We start from the raw sequence: 22121 nt of genomic DNA, 5'->3' as shown, positions 1-22121 counted from the left end.
CAATTTGGTGAGACTCTTGCTGTTATTCTCCCCAGTCCCATGTTCTCTTACAGCACTTCAGTGAATTACTGCAGCACAAATGACTCATGAGTAACCGAGTCCAGACAGCACAAGTCCAAGGGGGTGGAGAGCTCTTCCTTTATTAACAAGAATTAACAAATTTATTAGCCTACTTAGAACTTTCTTGCTAAATAATAATAACAAATACCTGCTGCCATAACATAGCAGACCCTGCTGTTACACCCTGCCAAGCACACACCAGGGTAGAAATTACACAGCCCTGCATTCAATATGTGCCATCAGCACCAGAACAACCATGGTTAACTATCAGTGATCTTACATGAAGCTTTATTAGCCAGCTAATTGCCTGCTTACACTGAAGTTTAAGGGCAGAATTATGGAAAACAGACTACATGTCACATTTCCATCTTGGAAATGCATATTCGTGCCTCTGAACTAAGTTAGTCCAGCCAATGCTCCTACCCTCTTCCCTCATATGGAAGATTGAACTTCAGACTTAAATAGCTGCTTCAGAAAGGGCACCGGCTTAGTCTTTTGCAAGGACAAGACAAGCCTTTAAATATTTATGCATGATTGCTGTACCCAAAAGTGCAGTCTCGGATATATTTAACATCAAATTAGTATTTTTGGCACAATATCCAGTGATCATGCATTTATTTTATTGCTTATGTCTCTGTTCTCAAGCCTTTACAAAGGTTTGCTTAACGAGGGGCAAGTGAGAGGCCATGTCACAAAACTGAAATGCTTTGTAGCACATTAGCAATGGAGGCCATGGGACAAACCCATCTTCTGTCTCACTTGCTCACACCTCCCCAAAAATTACCCTTGAGGACCAAAGTGTCCCTGCCTTGGGATGTGCCTATGAAGTATGTGGGGATGGGAGGGAAATGGGTGAGGAAAAGGGGGTAAAGTGGGAAAAGCATTTCCTATAAGACGCTTGCACTGCTAAGCATCAGTCCCTGGGTTACAGCAGTTCCAAAGCAATGACTGTTTCCTCTCTGTTGGGAAAGAGATTGGAGTTACTCAGAACCTGGATGTCATACCTGTCACAGCACCTGTGGTGCTCTGACCAATGCAGCCTGTGCAAAGAGGAACTGTGGGCTCAGAGACGCCTGCTGACATCCACAGCACTGCCTCAGGCCCAGGGCTCACAGGCCTTCAGGAACTGGTGGGCAGAAATTCCATACAAATTGCTCTCTCTCCTTGCTCCTCCAGAGGGACAAGGAGGGACACTCCTCTGCTGTGGCTTCCACTCCTTTCAACTACCATCAGTTGCAGTTCCCATAGGGGAAACCAGTGAAATGAAGGGAAGAGTGGGGGTGATTTGGGGCTGATGAGACTATTTAGAGGAGGACAAGGACACAAGCACAAGAACAGGAAACCCATCACATTTCCAAGCAATTGGGAGTCTCAGCCTGTTCACAAATTACTATGACATACAGAAAGTGATATTAGAGGCCCACAGCTCTTGGCTTTTCTGCATTTAGAATCGTCAGCCACACAGTTCCTGTTACAAAACTCTGCTTATTTGTGAGGATTCCAAATGACCTAACACCTGATTATTTTTTTTTTTCTATTTTTTCCCCTCTTACTGCAGGAGGGGAAATGAGCCAGCCTCTTTTGCCCCACCCCGTAGATCTGGAGGCAGAAGAGTAATTGAGAATGCAACAGATGGAGGTGATGATGAAATGGATGCAAGAGATGGAGATTTCAATGGAACAAAAGCCAGTGAATAAACATGCTTAAAAAATTGCACTGCAGCAAGGGGAGGGAGGGAGGACGATATTTAGCACTGTGTAAGTCTACTCTTAGTGTCAAGGTCACATACACCTACTCCTCTGACAAATAAAAGCACAACTGCCTTGTCTCCAATGTATAGATTGACACTAAAAGTACTCCAAAACTTATCTTACCGTGAAGTGTATTTGAAAAGGTGGAGACTTTACAGAGTAATTCACTTTGAGAATCTTGCAGAAAGTGAGTTCTAGTAGCTCAAATCATTTAAATGCCAGTGAACTATAGTCTACAGAGGATTCATGAGATTGTTGCAGGAAAAAAAAAGGCATTGATCAGTTAATCTTTTCTTAAACTTTCATTTTGTTTTGAGTATTCAATTAATATAGGGTTTTCTCCTGGTTACTACACCCCTGATGCACAATTCACAAGGTGGAAGTGCCTTTTTAATCACTTACTGAAAAATATCATTTGTTCAAATTAAGTCAACTGTTACAGTTTTATATGCACCATGGATGTGCTTACACACTAATAAAAGGCTATAAAAATGACTCCACTATTCTTGTGTAAAGGTGTCACTTGAAGGGAAGGGGGGATGCAGAAGAGCTTATCTAAAACCGAAATACTTCTTACAAAAGTTGATCTGTAATCATTAGAACAAACCCCTGATTTTCTCCAAAGCAGTGCTTTTGTTGAAATACAAAAAAGTCTATACACTGACCTGGAAGTAAAACGGAGTAAGTACACAGGACAGGTTTGATTCCCTCAGGAACACACGGTGCTGACTGAGGTGCCCTGGGATGCATCCAAGGGCTGACAGACACAGGACCTGCAGGAGACTTGCAGCACTCTGGTGCAGGAGCTGGAAAGCAGCCAGGGCCCTACATGTCTGTCTGTGGGCAATGAACCCACCCTTCGACATCTGTTATGTGCAGAAGTATTTCCAACCAAAGCCTCAAGAGCAGGCTGAAACCATCAGAAACAGCAGCCCACACTGAATGCAGGGATCCAAGCCAAGCTATTCTGCACTAAGGGCTCAGCATGCAGTTACTTTTTATTTTTGGAGCACTCCAGCAAGACCACAACCTACTCCTGGGAGCTAACAGGACCTACAACAAACCCATGCAGCTCAAACACTTTCAGACAGCAGCAGCTCTGTGGTCACACTGGGGCAGTAGGGAGCCGTGTACAGCAAAGCAGGATGTAAAATCTCTCTAAATCCAGTGCAGAGAGCTTACCCGATGCCTTTGATTGAACAGCAAGTGAACCTTAAGCAGTGTGACTACAGGGAGAGCAAATCATGCACAAACATCCACCTTGACAGCTGAAGCAATCATCTTCTAAATCTAAGCATTGTTTCACAAGTGCAGAGATCACGAACTGGGGATTCAGACTAGGCACCATTTAGCCAGCAGAATCAGAGCCCAGAGAATTCTCTCTGCTCATGAAAGAGTAAAGGAAGAATCCATTTAGAGCAATTAAGATGACAAGCTGAGCAGAGGGGGGTTAGGAGTTATCGGATAAGACTTGATCATTGCTTGATTAGGCACAGAGCCCAGCTCTGTAAAGATGCTCAAGAGCTGGCTGTTAATGCAGTTTGTGAGCCTGCATGTGTGGGAACAAGGAGACAAGCAAGTCAGACTTCATATTAAATGATCTTAATCACCAATGCTTGGCGCAGAATCAGCAAACTGAACATGTATAAACCTCAACTTGCAAAAAAACTCAAAATGTATCAAGAGTGCGCATTCAAAATAAGCTTTATTCTGCTCCCCAGTTAAACCAACTTCATAGGTGGACTGAAAAATGGAAATTATCTGTGGTTTTCATATTCTAGAGAAACAGATGTATCAGTGGCTGTTTTCACAGCACTTTCTTAAAAAAACCCAAAAAACTGCCAAAAAAACATCAAACCCATCTATGTATTCTTTTGTCAAGTAAGCTCTCCACATCCCCTGCCACAAAAGAAAAAAAAAATTGTTTAGTCACAATTAGTTTTCCAAGTACAGCCTTCCATAAAATACATTAACACTGGGAATGAATCTACTCCATTTAAAAAACAAATGCAATAATATTTTGCAGAGGGAAAAATTATTTTAAAATAATTCTCTACTCATATACACTCCTCTAGTATAAAGGGGTTTCCAGGTTAGAAAAGCATTTCTAAATTAGTAATAGCTGATACATTCATATAGAAAAATAAAACATGAAAAAAACCACTAACACCCAAGGCACCTTAGTGAAGGGAGGTTTGTAAAGCAGTAAAACCCATCTATCAAGATGTCAGAACTAGAAACTTAATCAGGTCTGACCCCCACTATGGTGGGGGGGGGGAAGATGTCTACATGCTGTTAGCTCTAGGATCTCCTATGCACTCTAAGCACCAGACATGTCTCAACTTTAAACATGACCTGTTCCAAATAACAAATCACTGCTTACAGAAACATCTTGGCACTACAGAGGCAGGTTTTTGTGCTGCTACATTCTGGTCAGCAAACATCCCACAAGGAGCTGAGCAGCTTCCCTGCAGAAATACACCTTTCTCCACATAAAAACACTCCTTTAATTTGTGTGACTGCAGCACACAATACCCATGGTAGAAAGCAGAATTTCAGCCAGAACTGGTGGTGAATTAACATGAAAAGCCAAAGCCTGAGGATAGGGAATATTGCTATGTTGTAGGCAGAAGGACAATGGCTTTGGCAGTGTCAAAAGAAGTGACCTTCAAGGAGCTATTTACAGCAGCTGGTACAGGAAGCAATTCCCAGTCCTGCACTGCCAGTCAGCATTGCTTTGTCACACTTTGTCACCCACACAGCCTGCCCACCGGCCACACTGGAAGCCACTGCCAACTGGGACTTCTTGTTCAGCTCTCACCTACCCTGACACTGCTGTCTGCTTGCTCACTGATACTCTCTTTAAAACTAAAGTTTGAAATACACATTTCTTCTCCTTTCCCAAAGCCAGACAGGCTTTTCATAGCAGCATCTTGACAACACTTTGTGAGGGATGGCTCATGGGTCCTGGAATGTTTGAATGCCGTGTTCCAAACTCCAGACGTTTCACCAACCTGCAAATAAAAATACAAGTCAGTGCACTTCTCACTCTGTGTAACCATGCTCAGAATAACTGCTCTCTTCTACAGCACACTACTCAGCTGAGAAACCAGCAGATGAAAAAACAGCACTCTGAGCACTACATGAGCCCATTCCTTAACTGGGCTGAGTTTCCAGTGTAACACAGGGCTCCACTTCCCTTTGAGTAATGAACACTATCTTTTACAGGTGTTGGAATTTCAGTTTAGCATTGCAGCAGTAGATAATCAGCTGCATGAATATGTAAATGTATGGCCCCTGAGGCTTTCTTGCAGGAGCTTTCATGAGGTTTTTCCCCAAGCTAGGAGAGCAAGTACAGAGTGGAACATTCCTTCTAAACAACACCACTAGGCACTGGATTACAGGACAAACCAGAACTCACAGCACAGGGGTCTGGCTAAATAATTAAGTCTGAAACAAAGTGTACTATAGGCACTTAATTTACACAGAACCTAAAGAATGTGCAGTACAGGATTGGCAGTTATTGCAATTTGCAATAACCTTGCTGATTTTTCTTCATTTGATTTAAAAAAGGCAACCAGTTCAAACATTCAGAGAAATTTGTAAGTTGAGTAAAGCAACTTCCTGTCAGCTGCTACTTAAAAACACCTCTTAGCAACTATAAAGCATTCTGAGTGGACCTACTATCCACCTTTTTTCCAGTTCTCCCATAAGTGAGAATCTTAACTATGATAAGGGAAGTCTCCCTACATGCTGTAACATTCCTGAGACATCATTTGTACAAGAACAAAAAGCATAAAACAAATTGAACCAATAAGCAAGAACTGTTGTACTTTGTCCCATTTAAACACTGATTTATAGTAAAACACATCTTGCACTTGCTTCAAATTTGAGGTATTCAAAACTTGATTTCAGCTAGTCTTCCAATTTCAGCAGCTACTGATTACAAATTTTAAACGGACCTGAAACATTCAAATCATAATCCTGAATAATTTCTCATACTTTGAAAATAAATCTGTCCCTACCAAAACTAAGACTTAAATATTTAAATACCAGTCCCTAAATTCCAACACCAACAGCTGTCACCAAGACACCAGCAGAGCCCAGCACTCACCCTGTATCACACAGAGGCTGATGAGGACTCAGGCGCGTTTCAAGGACATCTCTGTTCATGTACATGGACACTGAAGGCCTGTTTGGAGACTGGTCATACATAAAGTTTCGGCAAGATGCAAGCTTGGACTCCAAAGCCTGAAGTAAATAGATGAGGGAAGTGTCAGAACCCTTCTCTTTCAGAAGATGGCACTGTGGCATACCAAAATGGCACTAAGTATGTGGGTTTGGGTTTTTTTTTTTCTTTCTTTAAGAGCGAGTTATCCAGTAGAGGAACCTGCTAGACCCCAGTGCCACATGAGTTCTAAATTTGTGAAGAGATGAAGACAGTCATCTCTCTAAAGCTGAATCTCTGTTTCTCTAGGGAGCTGATGCTCTTCACCAGCAGGAACACAAAATCTTCACTTTCCTCAGGGAAATTTTTACATCTTTCTTACAGGCATCAGTTTTTAGATTATTAAATGTTCATTTGAGCTATTTGCTTCCCTAGACATGTATTACCATGGTACACCAGAGGAAATGAGCCACATATATTCTGTGCTCCATCACATGCTCCCATTCTAGATCATCTTTATTGAGTTACTTTTTGGCTGTATCAGTTGTGCAGCTCAGCCCATCAAAGAGTCATACAAATGCTTGTAACAACACACCACTGAGGCATAAGGAATGAAACACAAGTAATGGGATAACTTTCCCAGCATCAGCACTACCTTAAATATCAAACTACAGCTTAGCAGGACATTAGGCCTTGCTCAAAAGACTACTGGACTCTTAAGGCAAACTTCACCAGAAGCCTTCTGGACAGCAGGCACCAGCCTGCTAACTTCTCTGCCTTTCATTGGAACAGATCCCTTCTCAATTTACTCATGCTAACTTATTTTTTCTGCACATGCACTTCCAGAAATTCACAGAGGTAGATCTTATCCTGATCTGGATTAGGACTTAGAAAAATAAGCACGGTCCATTTTATTTGGGGGTTGGTCAGAAACATTTGAAGTCCAAACCAGTCCCAAGGCAACGCTTAGCTAACCTGGAGCCAAGAGACTCTTTCCAGTCTGTTTCCCCTGAACAGCAGCACAAGTGGTGCTGGCTGCAGCTTCCAACAGCTCCAGGTTTCCAAGAGCATTGCCTGGCAGGTAATCACTCACCCCCACTTTTCGCAGCAAGTCTCCCACAATATTAAGTGCAGATATTCTTGCAGCTGGTGTGAGAGGGGTTGCACCATAACTGTCCTCAAGACCTGCAGGGCAGATTAAAGAAGGATATGTTACTCAAGAAAAGAAAAGAGGAAAAAAAAATCACCCAACTCTCTTAGAGAAGATGATTCAAGGAACACAGTTAAAGATCACACAGGTTTTTAAAACCTTTCCCCTAAATTAGACCAACATCTCTGGGACAATTATGAACTAATAGTAAAATCCCAACAGCTCATCTTATCCCTCATTATTACCAGACTGTTCAAGTCAGTTGGAAATGAACAGACTATGAATAAAGTCAAAAAAATCCCAGTCTATGAATACAGAAGCCATGGTGATTGGATTTAGGTGTATTTACACTACACTATGCACTCAACTCTGTGGCTAAATGAGGAATTAAAAGAAGGGAGCAAACTATAGCAAAAACAAGAGCATCAAATAGTATTTCTGAGCCGGTTCCCTGCCAGTCACCTCTCCTAAATGTCCCAGGGGTGGGTATGCTGATGGGTGTCCGACGCATTGCCGGTGTTGAGGGCACAGACAAGGAGGCCTGAACTGCAGTGTCTGTTCTTTCTGCTTCCAGGGGAGTTCTCATCGGTGTTTTGGGTTTCTCCTGTTTCTGCTGCACTGCAAGCTCTTGTCGTAGATCTGTGAAGGAAGCAACACAAAGCAAGTGTTGGGAGTATGTAGCCACCAAGATAAAAACAGGAGGTAATCTTTTGCTCAAAAGATTTTTCTCCTTATGGAGGTGAGCTAAAGTCACTTATCCTTGTAGAAGATTATTCCAGGCATATCTTCAAAATCCAGATAACTAAAGGCCTTTCTAGGATTGTGGCTGAAGATGTTTTAGTAGTGTTAGTTCAGTTGCTATTATCTGGCTTTCATTTTCAAACCCTTTCATGAGGCTCCTCTTCAGACAGGAATTAACTCCTTTCCAAATGTTACAGGCTGGTAAGCAGAGGCACATCAAGTCTGAGGCTTGGCAATTTGGCACACACCTTGGCTACATTCTGGCTTCCTGCAAGGCTGAGATCCTACCCGTTGTACCTTCTCCTATCCTGGTTCCCACATGAAGGAAACTTGAGCTGAGGCCAGGTGGAAGCCACATCATTATCTAGCCAAGGGACAGATCACTTCTGTCCCACAGCCTGGCTGTAGCTTATGGATATCATTCAAGGGCACAGAATACAAGACCTGAAAATAGAAGCTCATCCAGCTCCAGGGTCTCTCTCTTCTCACCCAGCCTTACTTACAGATAGCAAAAAGCCAGTGCATTCCAAGGCAACCAGAAGTCAGTCACAGCCTTCCTGTTTTACGTCCCCATGAGTGCTTCGCTGACTCCACTTTCCACAGGCCAGGAAACAACAAGGTTAATGTGTATTAAAGCTGACCTTCATGGGTTACAGGAAGCCACACCAGCATGTGCCCCAGCTGGACTGGCTCCTCTCAACTCCCTAAAGCCCTGATAAGGACAAGATCGGAACAGACTTTTGTTCCTGTGAGTGCTCTGGAACAAGGTCACGAGTTCAAGGAATGGGGCAGAACAGTCTTAAGTTTCCTTACTTGTTTCTACATTTCAGATAGCAGGTTTTAAAGAAGCAAACTTAAAAGCCCAGCTCTAAGGCATATGGACAGGACTGAACAGCTACAAGGCAGCAGGAGAGAAAGGAAAAGATACAAATAACTTCTGTCTAACCTCTGGCTTCATCTTTCAGGCGCTGCACAGACTCCAGAAGGTTTTCCTTCTCATCCAGCTCACTCTCCAGAAAAGCATTTCTTTCAATAGCCTGGTTTAAACGCTGTTCAAAATCCTCCAGAGACATTATAGTGGCTCTGAAAAAGAGTGCAATTAGGTGTCACTACCAAATCGCTCAAGCACATCGAGGACTCCCTCTCCCACAAGAAAATGGATACTGTTGCATTTTTGTTTGGTTTACTTTGATTATTATTTTTTAATTTAGCTTGTAAGATATGAAAGAGTACAGTCAGGGGAGTGGAAGAGGTAAAAAAAAAAATCTATCACATGGCCCATCTGCAACCAATGTCTTCAACACTATCATCACACAAGTGATAGCTCAGAATGGCAGTGCTAACGAGTACAGTATTACAAACAGCTCAGTGACACCACACTCGCAGGACAGAATAAAGGTGGAAAAAAAACCTCACAAAAAGGAGATCACCTTTTTGCTCTTTCCAAGTCATCGTTTTCTTGCTCGAGTTCTCGAATATATTTCTGAAGCTGCTCTTTAATAGCTCTTGTCTGTGCCAAGTCATCTTCCAGTGCAGAGATTTGCCTGTATCCTTCTGAATGCTGCATTTCGATCTTTTCCTACTCAAAGGCAAATCAAATAGCACATCAGGTACTTAGCAACAGATGTTCTCTTTCTGCAGCATTGTCTGAGCCCCTTGAAAGGCAGAGACAGATGCTCTGAAGTTTTCTGAGAAACATCACTTTGCATACAGTAAAATGCCAACAAATTCTATTGCTCACATAATTCTGGGCTGCCAGCAGACAAGAGCTCTTCCTGTCACTCCTTATCAAACAAAAGTGCTGGGGAACAGCTCCCAACACTCACAGCACAGGGCAATTCCTTACCTCTCCCAGACAGCCTGACTCAGCACAGTTTCTTAGCAATACACAAAGCAGGACACAAGAGAAGCCACTTATTTTCAAACCTAGTATGAAGTCAGGCAGTATTTAGGACCAAAGTAACAAGATTTAAAAAAAAAAAAAAAAACAAAACACCAAAAACCCAACTGTGACACTGTTACATACTGCTGTGGAATCAGCAAGATCCTGCACTGCTCATGTGGTTTTATTAGCCCACGGCAGGTTCAGAATTCTAGATCACAGAACATTTCAGGCACAATTATACTTTGGATGTGAACCTAAACCAAACTCTGTCTCCCTCTACACCATGTATACAAGCATACATTTAAGAAAGGCACTGGCAGGGAGGAAGACTTAGCTTCCACATCAGATCTCTCTCTCCTGCACTACCACTAAATATGGAGTTAGTTCCACAGCATGTGACAGGGAAAGCTTCACAGCACACTATTACAGTGCTTTATACTCAACCACCTTGCTACCAGACCACTTCAACATGCCAGACATTTTTTAGAAACTCCAAGATTGCTGTGTAAGCAGCATTCCTGAAGTGCTCTCCAGACAGAATTCAAGTACAAAACACTTGAAGTCACTGGAAACAAATCCATGCACTGGAATTTGAAAACCATGGCAAGTAATCTAGTGTGAATGTGAAAACAGCTATTTTAGCACACGAAGTGCATAGACAAGGAGGAGGGAAAGAGATATGCATCCTGAACTAAGAAATCCTTATTTGATTGCAGGGTGGGGACACTGCTGTAATTCCAAATCTCTGAAACACAGTTAAGAGCCTCTAAGCTCCAAGAGGCAGATTACTTTCTACTAGTTTCTCAGGACTCTCTAAACCAACCCTCCAAAGCACTATTCCCATCAGTTTTTAGGTAGTGTGAGCTCTGATTTTGGAGGGGCAGCAAACACACACACTGGGCTGGTAAGCTCAGAGCCACAAGCTGTGTGGGCCTGGCAAAGTTCACTGGTGTTGACCTAGATGCAGATCCCAACCCCTGATGGGCTCAGATAACACTGCTGCTCAATAGCTTCATGAGATTAATGCTTTGCTCTTGAATTGATTCAGATAAAAGACCAGAACTGCAAGATCTGAGTCTTTGTTTTTAGCCAATTGTAATAAACTATCAGCTGATCTGGCCCTCAATGGTGGCTCTGTTCCTTCACTGCAGGCTGTTACTGCAGTTTTCAGGCTGCATGAATAGCCAATTGTTGAATGGTTTATTTCAAGGAGAATATATATTACGAGAGTTATCTACTGTCAAGAATGATTTCAGATTTTCTAAAATATGGCTACCTTCCACTTTTTGAGGCTCTGTATCGCCTCCCGCTATTTTCATTCTTCACTGTTTTGGCTGGTTCACTGTCCCTTCCTCTCATCCCAGCTAGAGAAAGAAAATAGTCTACACACTCCTCAATTAAATGAGCTATGGGTTTTATCTTTGTCAAACTTTTGTCTTCTCCCCAAACCCATCAGCTTCCATAGGTTTATGTGGCTACATGGAACAGCAGACCAATACACCATGCACAACATTTAATATTTCTAAGGTGCTACAACAAGAACAACAAGGATTAATGAACATAAATACAATTAAACAAGTCTTGGAGGTCTTGCTATCAAAAAGCAGGAAGTTGAGGGAACGGCTAAATTGGTGCTAGAGGGACAGGACATCTATCTGGAACAGAAGAGTACTTCCTTAAGACAGTAATTTGGACAACAGTTTAAACAAAAGGCATTGCAAACCTGGATTATCTGGTGATTAATCACTTAAATACCTACACTCCCATTAGCTCATTATTGCATCCAATTGAGTAGAAGTGTAATTATATTCATCTCTGCTTCCACAGAGATTGACCTAGCCCTACAAAACATGGTGTAGTATTTCTTGGGTGACTGTAACTCATCTGTAAGCAAAAGGCCTAAAATAAAACTTTAAAAAGTGACACCAATTTCAGCAACAATTTTTTTCCAAACTTAAGAGAACTTACCAGTATTTCCTAAACTTGTCAGTCAGCACAGGGGACTAGTAGCATCTTTGATGAGACTGAAATGAGGCACTCATCACTCTTCATACTCTATATAGCTTCACTGTTTCTAAAGCCACTGTGTTAAGAAGCTCCATCCCAGTAAGTTCATATCCTTTATATTTTATAATTGTGGAAGTTAATGCCTTTCTGCTGGTGCTTAGTTTCACAGAATGCAAACCATGTGCAAAGAGGATAACTCATTTTTCCCTAAGGACAGATAGATTCAATAACAAAACCAGGACTGAAACTGTTTTATGACTCTCAATTCTATGTGTTACCCACCAGCTGCTGCTTCCCAGCTGATCTGAAATGTCAGATAATAAATACACAACTATGTAAAAAGGGTTTAAAACTGCATTTCCTTACATAATGCAAAAACACAGCTGCAGTGTTTGTGCTTTGATTGTTCTGCAGCATTATCTGTGACTGCATGATGCAGACAAGAAAGCTATGAACAACAGCACTAAATAGATGCAAAAAGGAATAGAACAGCAGCTCTCTTGTGTTCACACTTAAGTCTCCACTCTACTGTAGACAATTTTCTCCCATCTGAAATCTATGCTGACACACAGCCACAACCTGTGAAGAGGGGTCCAGGAACACTACCAAGGAACACAGAATCCTCAAAGTAGACAACAGGTTGGCATTTCTTTATTTTTCAAGACTCTCCTTTCTGCAGTCTTCTGCTCAACTTCCTTGTAATGCTGAGTGTGACACCTCAGGGCAAACAGAGTCTGCAAACACCTGTCCCGTTCACCTCTGCGCTGAGGACGTGCACACAAGGAACATCACCAGCTCTTACCTTCACTGACTCCAGCTCCATCCGCAGATGGTTGTTTTCTGACAGAAGGTCTCTGTTCCTGGACTCTGTTTGTTGCAGCTGAGTCTCCAGTTCGGCTTCATACTCTCGGCTCCCTTCTTGGAATTCACGCAATTCCTCCTGCGTATTCTCAGCACTAGAGAGAAATTCCAGCAACAGAGCTCACCATAGTGAGCAAAGCAAAAAACATCACTTGTACACTCAAGGTAAAAAAAACACTGCTCTTGAACGTAGAAGGCTATATGCCCTTCTCCAACATATGTATTCAATAGGAAGAGAGAACCATATGCAAATGTTTCTCTGCCACGCATGGGAAGTCACCCCATAGCATAGATAAAAACATTCAAATAAACAGAAAAACCCCCGAGTCTGTCTTCACACTATAGGTGTTGAGGGTCTGTGGCATCTTTTTAGTTTGTCAATTGTCCATTGCCATCACACATTTATTCCATTATTCAATTCTATTATTTATTTGGAAATACAAACAAAGACATTATTGATTAGCAATAAAAAGTGAGAAACAGAGAGAAAGATGAAAGGAAGTGTTTTATACTCTTGAACAATTCTATTGAAACAATCCTCCAGCAAGCTAAACAAGCAGCAATGAAGGGTCTGTGTCTTTGCATGCAGTGTTATGCACCTTATCCAACAACTTGGAGGAATGAAGTCACTGCCTTACCACTGCTTGTACTTCATAGCCAGCTCCTTCCAGTATCTGGTTTCTTCTTCCACTGAGCTGAAGTGTCGTCCTTCTGAGTCTTCCATAGTGAGTCCTCAAAGTCTAAAACTCCTGTTTCATATTCCCCCCTGAAAAATTAAAGGGTCAAGCATAAGAACTAAGGCAGTGAGCAGCCTCAGTCCTCCTTGCTGCAGAGCAGAACACCCATCCTCCCACACAGTCACTGCTCGCCTGGAGACCAAACTAAAGACCAGCCTTGACAGACCATAAATGCGAAAGAATTCCTGCTAAGTCACTTTGACCCAGTTCTTCCAAAGATGCTGCAGGCTTACACTACCTTCCCAGCTGTGAGCACCTTCAGCACCTCTGATTACACAAAACCCCAAACCTGAGCTGCAGCTGTGCCAATGCACAGAGAACACAAGGGAAAGAAGACATCTCAGCCACAACTTCAGCTCCAAACACACTGCAGTTCAACAACCCTAAAGACACTTACCATGAAATTAAAGAGAAACTTCAAAGAGACAACAGATTAAGTACTCAAGATACTGATTTCCTGAGTTAACATTTCCAGGAACACGTAAGCTTTTTATGAACGTAACTGCCAGACATGAGAAAAATTTCTTCCTAGGTCAACACAGACAAAGCTACCCAACTTCAAATCTGAAATATCAAAATCTGTGTATGGCTACAATATATCTGGATACCTCAGAGAGTCATGGGAGAAGGGAGGGTAAAAGCTCCCCAGAGGTTTTAGCAGGATACCACTGGCTGGGTTAGGTATGCAGATAAGATTGCAGCAATCCAGACCATCCAGCTGCCCCTGTGCCAGCACAAACCCGGTCACAGGACATAGTCCCAAATGGGAATGACACATGAAAGAGCCACAAGGGAACCAAGAACCTTAAATTGGTCACTCCCACTTGAGGACTTAAGTATCTAAACACCACAATTAAATAAATGCCCTGTGATGTGTATGACACACTCTATTAACCACTCAGTACCAAATATTTCATATGAGTTAGTCTTGACAATAGAGAAACATCAAACCTGGTGTTCTGCATAATCTGCCCATGTCCAGCCCTGGGTGAGGCAAAGATTCCACTCAGACATTACCAACTTAACAGAAACCGAAGAAGATCAAGAAGAGCAAATAGAGATGGAATTGAACAATTCATGACAGTGGCAGTTGTCAGAAAACAGTATCACTGAAATCTAATGACTGAAGAAACACAGTTTTACCAAGTTTCAACTCCAGTTCTGCTGAGCAAAATATTGCCTAGAGGTAATTCTGACGAACAAAGAAGGGACAGCTGAAGCCTTCAAAGATCATTTAGATGTCAGCCCTGTCTTCCACTCTTATTTATGATACTCATAAAATGCAGGAGTAGACCCTCTGAGCAGCATGTCTCAGCTAAAGAAAATGTGCATACACTGCACATCTATTGAACTCTATGGAAGAAAATATCTTTAACCTGTGTTGAGCTTTTCCTCTCCAAAAAATCATCTGATGCAAATATGATTGATTAACAGCCACCTATTTCATAAGTCTACTGAGACAAACTCAAGTATTCTTACCTCTACTACAGACAAAAGCACTCAAAAGTACTCTGGCAATCTGAAGCCAAATTCTTACATACCCAAGCAATGCCACAAACCCCAAATCCTTTTCACAGCCCAAGTAATTGTCAGATTATTGAGCAAGGAGTAAGCAGCGTCACAGCTAAGTGGGGCTGTGCCCGCATACCTCAGCGCACAGTATCAGCTACACACGTACAGAAATTACACTGTTATTTAAAAGGTGAGGAGAAAAGTTACTAAGTCTTGTTTTTATAATTGAGTTTGACACAAAATGTTCATTAGACAAAGCTAGAAGTGTTCCTTCTAAAAAATAAAGGCATTGTATAATGTACTGACACATTTCCAGCAGAAAGTCTCAAGGCTGAAGTATGCATCGGGCAAAAAAAGAGAGGAAAAGGAGTGTGAGTAAGGAGGAGTGATTTTCCAAATAGTATTCTTGCCCATTAAGAAGAAAATCATGACCAAGCAGAATTAACATCCTTGACCTAGGATACTTTACGTCACATCTACTCTGTTATTTTTAAGTGAGCTGAAAGTGTCTTTGATGTTAATAAGCACGTCCTGCTCCAGGCAGTGTTTACACACACACCAATCTGTGCATCACACTTGTGAAGAAAAAAATCGAAAAAGGATTTTTTTCTGACACAAGCATTATAATAAATCCAATATCTGTGTTTAGACAGTCAACAAAAATAATTCAGGAAAGATAAAGATGACCTGCAAGACATCTTGCTCTGAAAAGCTTTCAAACCACCCTCTGTAACCAAAAGACAGCTTCCACCAGCCCCAAAATTTTGACTATGATCCTATCTAGCTCTTGTGTTTTTCTACTGCGCTTTGGAAGAACTAAAAGACTATAATAAGTGGCATTTTTTAAGATTGTAGGGCCGCATAGAGAAGAACTTTCCTTAACTGATCCATACAATCCGTAAGACTTTCAGAGAACCCTGCGAATGCTCACAGCAGCACAAAGGTGCTGTTCCTTCACTTCCAGGTATGTCCTTGGGAATGTGAGATTATGGACCCACTGAGGATATCATCCATTAAGAGCTCGCTCTGCTTCAAGGTTACCATTACTACATAGTACTTATAATTTAAAATTAATTGTTCAACTGCAAATACATGGAAGGACTGTGGACCTGTATTTACTCCAGAGATGTGGCTACTGTCCAGTGCCACAGGCACTTTTTTTGCTGCAACATAAAAGGAAGACCTATTAGTTTCCTTCCCTGCATTACATCTTAGCTCACAGGGAATTTCTAACTAATCAAAGATGAAAAATACAAACTTAAACTGAAAAGAAAAAATCCAAGTTTGAGACAAGGTATTAAAGCTTTTCTAAACTTCTTTTCTGAAATTAGTCTAAGAAGAATAAAAACAAAAACCACGTATATCTTGTTAAACTGCCTGTAGAAAGGGTAGAGCTACGACTGGTTTTCCCCTGCTGCCATCTCCCCATGATTTTTAACAACTTGGAGACAATATGCAAAATGCCTAAAGAGAAATTAATTAGGAACTCCTCATTGTCTGGGCGCACCACAAAAGTGGGGAGAGCAAGGGGGGTGAAGGAGGTTTTAGAAATGCTTTGTTATACACTGGAAAAGGTAGAAAAAACAAGGAGAGAAATCAGTATGTAACAGGCACACACCGGGTGCATCTTGCTTGTTTCCGCACTCAAGAAGCCAGAAGAGACATCTGGCCAGACTTCCTGCGTGCAGGCAGCACAAACGCTGGTCACAGGCATTACAAACCACATCATGCAGGAAGTGGAAGTGATCATGGGTGGGGCCTGGAATTTTGCAATGAGAACACCACAGGATAACTATTGCGGGAAACAATTTCATACCAGTGAGAGCAGAATTGCAAAATTCCTAAGGAAAAAAACAAGTATCAAGAAAAGCCACACAAAAAATTACTGAAGGAACTTCAATTTGGAAATCAGAGTCTGAGTTCACCCAAACTCATGAGGGCCTCAATTTAGATTGTTTCAGTCCTAGAACAAAAGACTCAAAACAACCCTGATACTGAACTTTTTTCTTCACAAAAGAACATTTAGCTTGGTGAACAATGCTAGCCTACCTTTGTAGCAATGCCTGACGGTCCAAGTCAAAGAAATTCATATTGTAATAAAAAAGTAAAACAGTACCACAAATACTACTGAATAATCCATGACAGAGATCATGAAGCACCAATTAGACATTTTTTTCCTAAATGTAAACCAAAATAAACCACCTCTTTGTTCCTGAAAAGTAGTTTTCCCGTCATATGAAAATTAGATTTGCTTAAAATATTCCCCTTGAAAGGGTCTTCCTGTAATACATGGGTCTGTTTTGTTTAAGCAATACAAAAGAAAATCGCCACAAAAGAGAAAGAAAAGGGAGAGGTCACGGGAGCGTCAGGATTACTACAAAATCCCACAGCCAGCACTGAAAAGAGTTATCAGCTTCTCCGGGGCTTCTCTACCAAAAGGCTGAATTCAGCAAAACCCTCCTCTTCCCAGTAACCAGTCCAGCTCCGACACTCACAACTTTCTAGTGACTCCTAAGGAAACTCCGCACTTTTCCCCGCTGAAACGCCTGACCTTGGTGGTTCCAGCTGCAAGCCAAGGGGTCAGCAAGGCAGCGCTCCCGGATCCCATTCCCATGCGAAGCACGAAGCCGGGCGGGAGCTAAACCAGTGGGCACGGCTCCCACGCTCCGCTCCCCGCCCCACCAGCACCCGCACGAGCAGCTCCAGAAGCAGGAGGAGGTTCAGGTCCGCGCGAGGCCGCAGCCGGACAGGGTCCCGTGTCCCCTGTGCCCGGTGCCGGGTCCCCGGTGCCCGGTGCCGTGTCCCCCGCGCCCGGTGCCGTGTCCCCCGCGCCCGGTGCCGTGTCCCCCGCGCCCGGTGCCCGGTGCCGGGTCCCGTTCCCCCGGGCCGCGCTGCGCTCTCACCGCGCTCCCGCCGCGCCCGCACCGCCGCTCCCGGCCCGGCCGGCGCCGCCGCCCCATTGGCTGCCGATCACGTGGTGCGGAGCGCTCCGCCAATCAGCGCCGCCGGGACGCGCGTCGGAAACTTTGGTGACTTTCAAAAGGCGCCGGGGGCGGCGGCCGCGGCCGTTCCCGACCCCGAGCCCGGCACTGCTCCCACTCCTGTTCCCGGCCACCGTCAGCCTCGCTAAAACACCTCCGTCCACGTTCAGTGACCTACAGTCACATGCACAAGGCTCCCCATCTTCTGAGGTGCTAAAGGTGTAAACCAGTACGTGCCGTAATTTTAAAGGCGTGATTGCCTTTAAAATGGTCTAAAAGAGGAAAAACTTTACATTAATTCTATTTTCTTAATTCAAAAGACCTCTGCTGCAAAAGCAAGCAGCGAGACAGCGCCCGTAACTATTTTTAATGCCAGCCCAACATCTCTAGACCAAAGTGCCCTTTTCCCAACCAAGGACAGGTTTCTGTGTCGCAGTCTATGAAATATTAGACACTTCCACTCATCTCTATCTCAGCATGATGTCATCATTCCAGAAAACGAGCGGCTGGCATCCGCAGGGGAATCGAGCTCCCGCAGACAATGGGGCAGAGCTGCAGCTCCCTGCAGCCCATAAATTCCTTGCCGTGCCCTGGCAGGCAGGATCGATAGGAAGGGAACCGAGCTATGCAGAGGCTTTCTCAAGTGCCTCAGGTGTGTTCCTACCAACCGTGTACACAAACACTCGCTCATTAGTGGTGCCTGGCATTTGTTTCCGGAGCCAAAACAAAGCCACAAATTACCACACGTGTATCACAGCAGCCCGGACAGGCAGGGCCATGTGCCACCGCCTCCCAGCCGGCAGCGATTCCCAACCGGCTGCTGATGGGCACCCACGTGCAGGAGCCCCGGTCCCAGTTGCATTTACCTCTGAGATGAAACACCAGGCCTGGAGCACACAGTCTGATTCTGAAAAGAGTTGTCTAAACTGGAAATACGCCTCTCCCAAAGGCTTTGTAGAACAAGGCTGGGACTGTAACTAAGACAATGGATGCTTTTCCATAAATATTACACTAGTAGGAATCTGTCCATAACTACGATAACTTTAACTGAAAGGATGAGCAAAACTGTTCTACTTTCTGGTGAGGCATTCAGCAAAATAACTATATTTTCAGGTCAGATGTTCAGCAGAAGTAAATGGAGACAAACTATCATACAACTATGAAGAGAAAACTAAATAAGGTATTTTAAAAATTGGGTTAATAGCATTTGCAGTTCTGTCATTACTCAAGAATGTTTTTATTATCGGACAAGTTGCAGAAAACAAACCACATACTCTTGTAGCGTGTTCCCAGTAATTAAAAAAATTATACATCGCTCACAAGTTTGGGACAAAGGATGTTTTACTCCAACATTTCAAGCAAATTTTTGAGGATAGTATGACTACACAGATCATGTCACAGGTACACCCAAGTATTTTTAAAATTTCTCATATTGAAATACTTGTAAAACACAGCAAAAATTCTGAGATTTCAGAGGAAGCTGTTAGCCTCTTGTCCAATTCTGAAAGAGTGAAACAGCACCCTAACAAATGCCAGGGGCTCAAAGGCACTACTGGAAGCACTACTTTACACAAGCAATAAATATTCTTAGAAAAAGGTTACTGTAATCACTGTGACTGCCTTGTTTGCAAGAAGAACGAGAACACTTGTCTATTTCAAAATTAGCAGAGGAGGAGAAATTATTTTATGCATTTATTTTTAGTTTGCTGATTAATAATTAATAACTGGCAGATCTTTGTGGTGCTAGGATTCATGTGCTGGTTATTTTAATGAGAAGGCCACACTGATTCTTCCAAAAAAGCTAAGCGGACAAAAATTTATCCACTGTAAGTTCTGGTAAGGTTGTAATACCTTATCTTTTGGCAATAAGTTTCTGTTGGGAAAAAATATTTGCTTTTCTTAGAGAATTAAATAACTCATCACACCACCCACTCTATGGATGGAACAGAAACTGCTTACCAATTGTCATTACAAACTATTGAACTGCTTTATTTTTTTCAAATGGATTACTGACACCCATAGCAAGATGCGACAAACGTGTTAGAATGTCATATGGAAATATTGCTATCGTTGAAAAGCAAGTATTTGGCATTAATAAAACATTTTTTCTGTCTCTTCAAAGATGTTATATAATTCTCTGCAGTCTGTATATATAGAATCAGATTTGCACATGCTTGCTTTAGCAAGAAACAGATTCTCACTACTTTAAAAACCTTCTGATATCTTGAACTGACACATTTTTTATGAAACTGCCAAATGCTCACTAATAGACCTGGTTTATTAAGCAGAGCAGAACACAGCAGCTCCCTCAGCCTTGGCACACAGCAGTGACACCCTTGGTGACCCTGGCAAGCCTGGCTGTGGCTCTGAGCATTCTCACCAGGGCTTCTCCTTGCTGCTGGCTGCAGCCTCTTAGGCAAAGGTGCAAGTAAATTCCAGCTTAGGCTAATGCCACAATTATGATCAAAAGATACTGAGGCAGCAAAAAGCAGGTCCCCACCCTGTGCTGTCACTAACCTCTCTCCTTGAGGGGCCCAGCCTGGATGACACGGATTGGCCGCATGACTTTGGCCCAGCCTTCCAAGAGACCTGTTAAACTGTGAGACAGAGCAACGACTGTAGAAAGGCAAGAACAGGAAAATTAGAATTAAAGGCAGGGTTGTTGAGACAAGGACTATTAGCAGCACAAGGATTCAAGAGGAAAAATATCAACGTGGAAAGTTATACAATCCTAAAGGGAGCGAACCCCAGTTTTCTCTATTGAGTTGCCAGTGTCACCACATCAACAGACCCAGTGAGTGATGAGTGGATGCCCACAGCTTTCTTTATGCTTCTTTGGCCAGCAGACTTCAGGTGTTTTGTCTCAGGGGTGGGGACACACTAATGCCTAATCCAGTGGGTTCTTAGAAGGTTGTTCTTTTTTTTTGTTAGCCAGTAATTGCTTTATATTTTCAAGCTGTGTACATCTTACTTGGGGAATAGCTAATGATGCCCAAGGCAGAAAGTACAGAGTACAGAGAGGTCAGACATGTCCGTTAAAATAAGCAAACAGAAGATTTCTGAACTGTATTGGCATTTAACTGCTGTCCTTGGGCTTGGACTGTAAACTGCCTTCAAGGCAAGAGGCTCCTAAAAACACTTAAAAGTGCATGTCCCTGACAATCTACCCAGACTTTTTTGTGTGTGAATTAAGTTCTAAGTGAAACCTTAAATTCTGTGCAGGATGTTCAGAATTGTTACTTGTAAGAGCCCAATTCAGCATCCTGGTAATTTCCTTATTGCCTGACACATGTTTGAGCCATGACCACAGCTGCTCAAGTACCTGCTGGGTGGCCAGGCCACTCCACGGGATTTCCTGGTGACCCCTTTTCTTATCCCATTGTTCTTTCATCCAGTGTACAAGAGCCAAGCAACACTGAGTCAAAATCCTCGATTTTGTTACCATTCTGCAGAACAGGGTGTCAGGCATCTAACACAGGTGGTGCACCTTTGAGGAAACCAGCACAGTCTTTTATAGAAAATGGTAACAAAGAAAGAATGATACAGAAACAGGGGATTGGTCACTGTCCTGGTTTCAGCTGGGATAGAGTTAATTTCTTCTCAGTAGCTGGTACAGTGCTGTGTTTTGGATTCCGAATGCAAATGGTGCTGATAACACACTGACGTTTTGGGTTTTGCCGTGTCATTTTTATCTTAAGACAAGGATTTTTTTTTTTAGCATTACAATCACCTTAAGCAATTTGAGGTTATATTTCATCCTACCATGTGCTACCAAGTTGTTATTTAACCTTATACTCTATTCGTTTCTGCTTGGATCTATTTGAACAATTAGTTGTCAAGGAAATAAGGATTTGTAGTGGTCTGTTCCTGGGATATATATCAACTTGGTACTTGATCCTCTGCATTCCTCCATTGCTCCAACACCCTGCTGTCACAGAACCACGGAACGGGGTCAGCTGGGAAGGGACCACAGGGGTCAACCTGGTCCCACCTCCCTGGCTCTGGAGTATCTCCAGCGAGGCAGTCTCGCAGCCTCTCTGGACAATCTGTCCCAGCGCTCGGTCACTCACAGGGCAGTTCTGCCTCGCGGTCAGCGAAACTTCTGGGCATCAGTTCCTGCCCGTTCCTCTGCTCCCACTGCTGGGCCCCGGAGAGCAGAGCCTGGTCTATGCTCTGAGCCCTCCCTGCAGATACTTTTACACATTCATGTCATGGCTTCAACCCTGATAGTTACCGCGGTGTTTCTGTGCGCTTTAACCCCGCTCGCC

General features: G+C 43.0%; 2 protein-coding genes across 8 annotated transcripts in view; one reads left to right on the top strand and one right to left on the bottom strand.

Moving 5' to 3' along the window:
- The window catches only part of MYH11 (myosin heavy chain 11), a 55630-nt gene extending 53324 nt beyond the window's left edge, over positions 1–2306 (top strand). For 2 of the 4 annotated variants that reach the window (XM_042037161.1, XM_042037160.1), the window contains one exon: positions 1619–2306. In XM_042037161.1, coding sequence (XP_041893095.1) covers positions 1619–1757 — 139 coding nt within the window. In that variant the 3' untranslated portion in view covers positions 1758–2306. The remainder of the gene's footprint in view (positions 1–1618) is intronic. The other 2 variants (XM_042037162.1, XM_042037163.1) reach the window with 2 other exon arrangements.
- A 1191-nt stretch (positions 2307–3497) lies between these two features.
- Positions 3498–22113, bottom strand: NDE1 (nudE neurodevelopment protein 1). 4 transcript variants are annotated; one of them, XM_042037181.1, is made up of 10 exons: positions 21924–22113; positions 20371–20469; positions 13262–13389; positions 12565–12718; positions 9301–9449; positions 8817–8953; positions 7592–7768; positions 7073–7164; positions 5926–6062; positions 3498–4825 (listed from the first exon to the last, which is right to left on the bottom strand). In XM_042037181.1, the coding sequence occupies exons 3-10, from the start codon at positions 13345–13347 to the stop codon at positions 4732–4734; spliced, it is 1026 nt and encodes a 341-aa protein (XP_041893115.1). In that variant the 5' UTR covers positions 13348–13389; positions 20371–20469; positions 21924–22113; the 3' UTR covers positions 3498–4731. The 4 variants fall into 4 exon arrangements, with proteins under 4 accessions (XP_041893115.1, XP_041893116.1, XP_041893114.1 ...); XM_042037182.1 differs by having other exon boundaries at positions 20371–20450; XM_042037180.1 differs by lacking the exons at positions 20371–20469; positions 21924–22113 and adding an exon at positions 17776–17851.
- Positions 22114–22121: the final 8 nt, after the last annotated feature.

This window comes from Corvus kubaryi, unplaced genomic scaffold, assembly GCF_017639235.1.
Source record: "Corvus kubaryi isolate FWS band 111438036 unplaced genomic scaffold, C.kubaryi_AGA036_p1.0 37387, whole genome shotgun sequence".
Lineage (NCBI taxonomy): Eukaryota > Metazoa > Chordata > Aves > Passeriformes > Corvidae > Corvus > Corvus kubaryi.
Note: the sequence above shows the minus strand (reverse complement) of the source record. Positions and strands in the feature narration are given on the sequence as shown.